The sequence below is a fragment of the Pagrus major genome, chromosome 20 (genome assembly GCF_040436345.1).
Source record: "Pagrus major chromosome 20, Pma_NU_1.0".
Taxonomy (NCBI): Eukaryota; Metazoa; Chordata; class Actinopteri; order Spariformes; family Sparidae; genus Pagrus; species Pagrus major.
Genome location: NC_133234.1, coordinates 22637224 through 22646484, shown reverse-complemented (window position 1 = coordinate 22646484; position 9261 = coordinate 22637224). Strand labels below are relative to the sequence as shown.

Sequence of the window (9261 nt, the reverse complement as noted above, 5' to 3'; positions counted from 1 at the left end):
TCATGGTGAGGTCAACTCTTTATTTCGGATGCTCAAAGGGTCACAGTGAAAAGCTGTACCTCTGATAACAAATACTGAAGGACATGGGAGTCTTAAAAACCTCTCTTTGTGATAGAATATTAGAGGCTCTAACAGCTACAAATAAAAAGAAGAGAATGATTGTGCTTTTCATTACAATTCTGGAGAGGAAAAGTTTGTGGCACTTGTTTGAACAGTTGTGTGAAGAAAACTTAAATGTCCTTAAAAATGGCAAAAAGGTTCCAGAACGAAGACCCTGTTTGCCCATAGGGTTGCAAGCCGAGGTTAAAAAAACATGTCCATACCCAAGTTTGACAACATGGGTTCAGTAAACATCAGTTTGTGTGAAAAAAATAAAAGACAATCCAAAGTTGTCCATTTAACTGATTTAATGCCCTTTGATGTGAGGTGTGACAAATATAGCAGCAGGAGGAAGAGACTCTTGGGTGAAATTTCTATTTTACAGTGTCAACATCCTGTGGAGTCATTTTAAGAATTGCTTCCGACTGCTTATAAACCTTCCCTTTGATTAACAAACATACTTGCACTGAACTACTGTATACATTTTCTGGGTCACACTCCCGAGACACTTTGCAACATGTGGATCCCGTCTTCTCAGCCTGATACTATAAAACATATAGCTGAGTGTCCAATGAAATTTACCACATCAAATTACCATCTGCAGTTTTTTGCAAGAGACAAGACAAAATCCTTAAAATACAAAATATTTATTTTGAAAATGTCTTTATAAGAGAAAAACAAAACAAAAAGAAAAAAAAAAATCAAAACCAAATCAAAACCATACAAATTGTTTGGTTACTAGCATACCACACTAGTGCTAGGAACTAACAATGGAGAATTGCTCACTCAGGGATAACTCATGACGCTCAGAGGCGATGAATACATCTCCACCTCTGCCCTTCGATTTCATATTGCACCCAAACATTGAGGCAAACAGAAGCGCCGAAAAAGTGGCACTAGTGGTGAAATGGCATCCCGTCTGTTCTTTAAACTTACATAAGCAGGGCGGGCAGACATGTGGCAACCTTCTGATTTTCTTTTCTTTTTTTTTTTAAACAAAAACACAAAACCAAAAACAAATAAAGTGAGTTTAATACATATCTGAAATACAGTGGGTACTTAACTGTTGGCATTGATATGGTGAGGGAAAGAAAAAAAAAAAACTAGAGGGAGCTCTTTGACCAAAACTCAGAATCCCAAGGAGTATCCCAACCTTCCAAAAACTGAACAGTGTGCTTCTGAAATTATGGATAAGAAGAAGAAGAAAGCCTCCTCCCAGAGTCGGAGGCCGCAGAGGTCAATGTTGCACCTTTGAGGTTGCAGTGGAGACAGCTCGAGGCTCTGTAAGCCCAACCTTATAGCAGATATAAACATATATGTATTCTTAAACCTTTTTAATCTTTTTATTGTGGTTGTACAATATTCCCTGATGGCCTGATTTGGCCGCTGAGTGTTATACAGAATCCTGAAGAGATATCAAAATTAAAGAGGAAAAAAAAAAATTAAACAAACAAGAGAAGTGATGAAATTGTCCGTTGAGGGAGAGGAGGGGGAGTTTGATGGGGGAATCCTGTTTGTTGCAGTTTGTGGGACTTTTCGTTGCTCTCCCTTGTCCCCTTCTTAAAATGTTACACACGCTGGTCAAACACACACAGTTCCTCCATCGCACTGCCGTGGCAATCTGCTCTGAGGGAGAAAGAAAACACATTTAGCACAACCTAAATAAAGAACACAGAAGCAATCCTTCCTCCTTCTCTTACTGAAACATCTCGTTTTACCTATGTTAGCTTCTTGGCTTTGTTGTAAAGTGAGTCCACGACTTTGCTCATGTTCTGAATTGTTTCCAAGGCTGCTTCGTATGTTTTGTCCACTGGGGGCTCCTCAAATATGATCAAGACGCCTTCACCTTGGTCAAGAATTCCTGTAACATTATCATAAAAAAATATTACAGCACACCGAAGACTCTCGCTGTGCCTGTGAAGAGTGAAATATCTGATTTGTTCATGAAAATTACCGTGAAACTTTTTGTCCAGAATCATCTGTGATAATTTCCTCTCTACATCTCCCTGTAAAGACAGAAGAAAATAATAATTTAATAACATTTAATTGATGATTTTAACACTCAGGAAAAATGTGCTAACTGCCAATATACAAACCTTTGACAGTTTGATTAGACCCGATATGTGTTCTATCTGAAAACAGAAAGAAAGGCAAATTAAATACAGGATTTAATCATCATTTTCTTTAACAGGATAAGGAACAAATACAGTAGAAGATACTCATGGCAGCTTGGAATGGGAAAAGAAAGCCCCAGTAGTAACTCCTGAGAAGACTCAGAAAATGCAGGTAAGAGACGACTCTTAGGAAAGTGGGACTGCATCGTGCAAAAATTACTGAGATGGCCCAAAATCATGGACATACTCCGGTAATACTGACATTAAAACCTATCCTGTCTGAATATTAGGTTAGAGAGGACAAAGACAATGCTGAGGTACAAAATATCAGAAAGATTTAGGCCACGAGGCTAAATGGTGACACATTTTGTCCTTACCTGTACTCTGGAAAATGGTTCAATGACTCGGATGAGGTTTTGTTCCAGCAGGTTGTCATACAGCTTGGCCAGGTGAGTGTTGATGATGGGATCGTCCCTCAGCTCTGCTCTGTACTCTGTTAGGGCCTGAAAGATGCAAAAATTTGACCTAAAACGCCTGAAGCAATCTGCATGCTACAAAAACTTTTTTTGGCAAAGGCAGTATACACTGAGCAACACTTGGAACAAGATATTGGGCATCATGTTCTCACCAAATATAATCTTCCAGACTAAAATTCAAGGAGCAAATAGTTCATTTCTGTGATTGCTGCACATCAGCCAGCAGGCAGAAGGAGCAGTAGCTAAACAAAGAACAATCAAAAAGGCTAAATGGAAGTTTGCCTCTTCTACATGAATATTCATTCAAATGAACGTGACGAGACAAAAGGGCTTCTTACCTTTTCAAAGTCTGCTAATGATCTGTTCTTGCTGGCCTGGGCGACACATTTCAGTGCGTCTGTCTAGATGGATCAAAACAAAGAAAAAAAGACAATCTAAATGTCATTCTACAGAAACAAACTTACTTAGACTGTTTACCAGAACCAAACAGAGATGCCTAATAAGTACAGTGAAGGTCATTTTCTCTTAGAATGATCAAAACAGAAACTGAGCTGAACACCAAGAACTTTATTGGCTGCTGTGAGTATAAAGTTGTTGGTACTTGCCTGTCGGCCAGCATATCGCAGGGCCAGTTTACCGCTAATCAGGGCCTGGACCTCCTCTGGTCTGAAAAAGATAAGTAATAGAGAAGTTGATAATTAGATATTTAATTCAGTAAGGTTCATGACTGAAAATTACTTTATGGATGCTAGGACATAGTAACATAATCAATGTAAAGGTAGGTCAAACATTTCTACTCACAAGTTGAGAACAATTTTGCACAGTAGCATGTATTTGAGTGCTGTGATGGCTCTGGGGCTGTCAATGGAGTCGTAGCCCTCGAAGGCCTCAAAGAAGTAGGAGTAGGCGGTCTTCCAGTCCTTCTCCTCGGCTGCATGGATGATCCCTGCAACAGAGATGACACGGCATGATAGTTAGCATATATGGCCAGACAGTTACAAGGAAATGTAAAATGTCAACTAAACTGGACAAACTTGCTGGGCTGAAGATAACCACTGTAGCTGCTAATGACAGTATGATTCAAAGAAACGTTAAAACAATGTGTTGAGTCTCACTGGGTGTTGGACCACATAAACATAATGTTGGACGTTACCGAAGCATTAACCATAAGCTTTGTCCCTTTTTCTTGTTCACACTAAGCTGTAAACTCATAAATAACCATGATACTGTCAAGCCTCACAGCTCTTCTGCCTTCACACTGCTGATCACAAACTGTGTGACTTTGAGATGATTATCAGCAGAGAGGTGAACCGAGTCACAGAGGAACACACCACAAATAAACTCCCAGTCAGTCAACTGTTGAGAAGAAGAGTTTCTCAAAATAAATATTAACTCAACTTTACTTGTCTGTGTTGGGGTGATGCCTCCTGATGGTGCAGTATATCACATGATGACCACACATATTTTATTGGTCTGAACTATCATGAAATTGATCATCAGAAAAAAAAAGTTTAAAACACTGCAAGGCTTTTCTGAATACAAAGAAGAGTAGGCTAAAAGCATAATATTCAAGTGGGTGTAATACCATCAAAAAACAGAGACTTTTCTGCACACTTACAGTATTTAAGACTTATCTGGCACCCCCTAGTGGTAGACTCATGGAGTGACAACATGGTAGAAAACAGGGATCATCAAATCTTTCTCCAAAAATGTTTGCTAGCGGAATAATTTATGAGGGGTTATCAGGCTTCTTTCACCTTTTCCATTGTAAATGTGAGCACTTTTGAAGCATTTCCAAAGGCCATTTTTAAGCTTTTTGAACAACTTACATCAGATGTAAATTAAATTTTTATACACATACACTCATGACTTTTAAATCAGATGATAATGAGCATGTTATGGAAGAATGACAAATTAAAGGAAAACACTCAAAGTTTCATGTTTTAAAATGTGTCACCTGTCTGTAAGTTGACTTGGTATCCTGTATAACCTGTCTGAGCTAATATAAACAATTTATTATGAAAGTACCCCAGTTACAATTACAAACGGTTTAAAGGACTGTATTCAACAGACTTAAAAAACACCACTTAAAACTTAAGTGTTAAGGATTTCAAGCATCTGTAAGAACCCTGTCTACACCTCATCAGATCAGCAGATTCCACACCTGAATAATTGTTTTTTTTATAGCACATATACTTTGACATGACCTGGCAAGAAAAGCACAGGTGTGATTAATATTATAAATAATGACTGGAATGGCTTAATGGTTGTTATATCTGTGCTTTTCCTGTACCAGGTGGTTAAGCCAGGTGGTTAAGCTGTCAAATAACATAAAATAATAATTACTGTCAAGTATCTGGAGGTTATTGTTCCTTATTTAAAATATTTTCTATGATACTGATAATACAAATCATTAAGTTCTCATTTTCCCCGGCATGATAAATGCTGCCTATCAGTCATCCCTCACACACACAGCATCTGGACCACTTCAGCCAAAGTAAAGTTTAAAGGTGAGAGTCATGAAAACATCTGACCTGACTGCATGTCCAGAGCTGCCTGGAGCTTTGGAGGACAGTAAATGGCATTGGCGGTGGTCCTGGCTGAGGTGAGGGCTGCGCGGGCCTTGGGCAGGTTGCTGAGAGCATGGTACGTCTTGCTTTCGAGCAGCTGAACCTCCACAAGAAGAGCTTTGTCATCCATCTTTTTCAGCTCCTGGAGCAACTGGGAGCCTGAGGAATAGAGAACAAATTAGAGTTAATAACATGCAAATTAACTGTTGCAATAACTTTGTAAAATGCTGAGTAAATAGCTAGGGGGTTCCTGTGCAATTATTGACCTGATAAATGCTAATCTTTCTCTTCTTTACAAGAACAACTTTGCAAACCTTTTGTTTGTAAGCTACTTTAGTCAATGTGGTTCATATGAAACATTTTAATGAAAGGCAACTATATACCTTGTTACACTAAGTTTAAATAAGATTGCAACAATAAAAAAAGATATCTTTTGAAAGTTTTGGTGTTTCTTCATGGACTACAAATCATCTGTGTATGTTTGATAAACATGTCTGGGCAAATCGCAATTTCAGCCTTTTTGTGAAATCTTTGAAGGCAAACTCTGCCATTTACCCACAGACAAAAAATGTTCCGTCTCTAAACACTCACCAAGCGCCAAGGCCTCCTGGTATCGTTTGGTGTCAAAATAGAGCGAGATCAGTCGTGCCTGAAAGAAGAGAGAGTTATTAGACAAGCAGAGAGCAACTGTGCCAATCTATCGCCTGGAAAAGCTGCAATATGTATCCTGAAAGATAATGAAATGGCATTAGTTACAGCAAAAATCAAAAGACCGGAACCCCAGCAAAGATCATAGAGTCTGCACATTTGCCCAACTATTTTCTTAATACATGACTGAACAAATTGTGACATTTATCACAACTGATCTTTGCAGAATATTTTTCAGGGACAGTACAGCCTTATGAGCCACACATTTTGCTTGTTTGCTTTCAAATTATCATTTTAAAAACATTTAAAGAAATCAATGTAGGAACGTAAACTCACGTAAACTAAGTTTATCACATTTAATGCAATGTGCAAAAACAATCTCATACAAAAGGTGCCAGATTTAGCTATTAGCTCATTTCCATCTGCAAGTAGACACAAACAGAAACCCTGGCACCTGGACCTGCTACTTTATTGTAATCATGCTCTACACACAAAAAAGATTTCACTGACATTTTGATCCACATGGATCTTTACCTGAAAGTTTACTGTTAGTTTCCTCCCACTCTGTCTCCAGGCCCTTCAAAATGTCAATCAGTATGATGCATTTCATGGCAAACACTGAGAGATATTGAGATGCCAGTCACACACTTCTTGGAAGAGCATACAGACAGTTCCTACATTTCTTTTGAATTATTTCTTTCAGAAAGTGCCAGAGAGAGGAGGTGAACAAACTGTTCTCAAAGGTGGATCTTATCCAAGTACATGAGGATTTCTCTCTTTCAGCCTGAGCTCATGGCACAAATAGTGCTATTAACAAAGTGTCTTGTCATTTTTTAAAAATTCTATCAAATTATTCATTATATGTGGCCTGAGGCAAACCGCAGCCTGTCTGAGGAGCGTCCCTTCTCTCAGTTTTCACTAATTCATACTTTCATTACATAGTTTTCTTCTACACAGTACGAATACAAAATCTTGCTGATCCGGTTTTTTTGTAATTCAGCCAAAAGCTCCAGCTATCCCTGAGTGTGAGTGTGAACCAGCTGGCAGTCATTTGGCCAAGGAGACCATTTTGGCTGCTTATAGCAAGGTGATGTCATCATAGATAGCAGTGTGTAGTAGATGTATCACATCTCTCATTGTCACTCTCTTCAGGCAGTTACAGATTAGCCTCAACACATTTATCAGGTTTCCTGTTCTCTTTTAGTTTCATCTCAAAGTGATGCCACAGTGGTAGTGTTACATGTAACAACCAATCCTCCACCATACCCTGTCTCAAATCACGGCGTCTCCAACTCCATGAGCCTGAAGATGTTAAATTTGATTCCTTCCACAGCAGCTGTTTATGTTTGAGGATATCACTTTTGTTATCACTGCATTAAACATGAACAGTGTGGTATGACACTGCTAACTAGAGTTGGGAGTGAGGATGGATACATCAGCTGTTTGTGATAGGTTGTTTTTATGGCAAATTGACAATTTTTGGGCTAATCACAAAAATCTAAATCAGCACCTTTAAATTTCTACCTCATCAGCAGTCAAGGCATCAAAAGTAATGCAGACAATTGTCCTTGACAACATAACTGCTGTGCTGTGAGTTTGTGCAAAAGCTTTTGATGCCCAAATCTTTTCCTACAGAGTGTCAGCAAACTCAGCAAAAAAAAAAAAAAAAATCATGCAGAGGATTAAGTTACGTTTATGCCATTTGATAGCACCCACAAGCTTATTCTACACCTCCTTACCTCCAGAGCCTGTCGTAGGAAGGTTCTCTTCTCTGCCTTGGCCCACTCAATGCATTCAAGACACAGCTCAACTTCCTGCCCCCGTTGCTGCCTCCATGTCAAGAAAGAGATCCAGCAGAGAGCGGACCAGCCGGGCCGCCTTGGCCTTGCTGATGGAAATCAGGAAGGCCTCACAAATTTCAGAAGACCCCCCAGCTCTGGATGACATAAAAAAAAACATTACATAGAATTAGTCTCACTAGGTTATTTATAGGCTGTGTTGGCACAGAATGAACATCAAAGTTTGACTTGATTACCTGCAGCCTGTCCGGTCTTAGCCAGGAGTGTCCCCAGCTCCAGGATGCTCTGTTCTTTAACCCTGACAGCTTCCTCATCGTTCTCTTGAACATCTCTCCTCACTGTTTAAGAAAGGCAACAACTTCACATCAGAAACCAGTTCATTTATTTAACCACCACAAAGAGTCCCACGTGAGACATTCATTCCATTGGTGTGAGTCCAGCACTTTGAAGCTTTGGAAATCATGACTGACTTCCTGTTTCACAATTTTTGATATCACATGATCTGGTTTATTTACATGATCTCAATATTACTCACGACTACCAATCAGGTTTCTGTACATATTGTTTAGCCTATTTAAAAAAAATAAAACATGCAGAAAAACTGCAAAAACACAAATACATTCAGTTTACAACTAAGTAAAGAAGAGGAGAGCAACACATTCATAATTAAGATGGCATCAGTGAAAGTTTGTCTTTTAAATGACACACACAATTGTAAAAAATTCAGTTGACTACTTTTCTGTCATATGCTAATAAACTAATTTACTCCACTAGTGAGAACACAATCAATATTCAGTGTCATTACTTATAGTTGAGAAGAATAAACAGTTTAGCGAGGACTGCTAACAGGCTGTAGTGACAAGGCAATTCGAGGTCAGTGATGTCTATGTGAAATGTAAGACCTGTTTACAGTAATGCAATTATCATTTGCTCCCGTTTACGCAACCATAAACACACAACCAAACTCTGACCGATCACTCATAAATGTCCCAGTAGTAAAAAGATAGTTGGTCATTGTTTCCACTGTTAGACAGCTGCCTTTCACTTTGTTGATGAAATGGGTTGAAGGCTTTTGACAACAAGCTAATGACGTTAGCTACAATACTCATCATGCTAACGTGACAGTCTTTAAGTACAGCTAACAGGAGTTAGCCTTGAAACTGTGTTCACCGGCACAACAACACAAGGCTAACACACAGTAAGAAACTAAACATTACTGATAACTGTTACATATTTCACGGCCAGGCCTAAAGTTAGCAAAGTTGCTAACGAGCTAACTCGCTAATATCCACTAGCAGTTGCCGTTACCCACCGTTCAACAGTGAGTCAGCACGGCACACCGCCGGCTCTTGCTATTGAACTCCGCTAGCTAGCTTTGCTTTGCTAACCTCACCGACTGAGAAATAGCACATTACAGCGGTCCGGGGGACAGCGTCCGTCTCAAACCCCGCGCCGAACACCTACCTATCGAATGGAGGATGTCGATAGAGGCGTTGCGGTCCGTGCTAATGAGAGACTGAGCTCTCTGAAATTCAACCACTGCTGCAGCCGCCAT

The 9261-nt window shown here is 39.4% G+C and overlaps 1 protein-coding gene across 1 annotated transcript; it reads right to left on the bottom strand.

Annotated features, from left to right (window-relative positions):
* Positions 1 to 389: 389 nt before the first annotated feature.
* On the bottom strand, positions 390 to 9261 carry psmd11b (proteasome 26S subunit, non-ATPase 11b). Its single transcript, XM_073490264.1, is given in 15 exon segments — positions 390 to 1725; positions 1818 to 1960; positions 2054 to 2105; positions 2196 to 2231; positions 2591 to 2716; positions 3028 to 3090; positions 3295 to 3355; positions 3491 to 3635; positions 5224 to 5418; positions 5851 to 5908; positions 7647 to 7727; positions 7729 to 7811; positions 7814 to 7843; positions 7943 to 8044; positions 9171 to 9261. Coding segments are annotated over 14 exon segments (1266 nt in total). The 3' UTR covers positions 390 to 1725.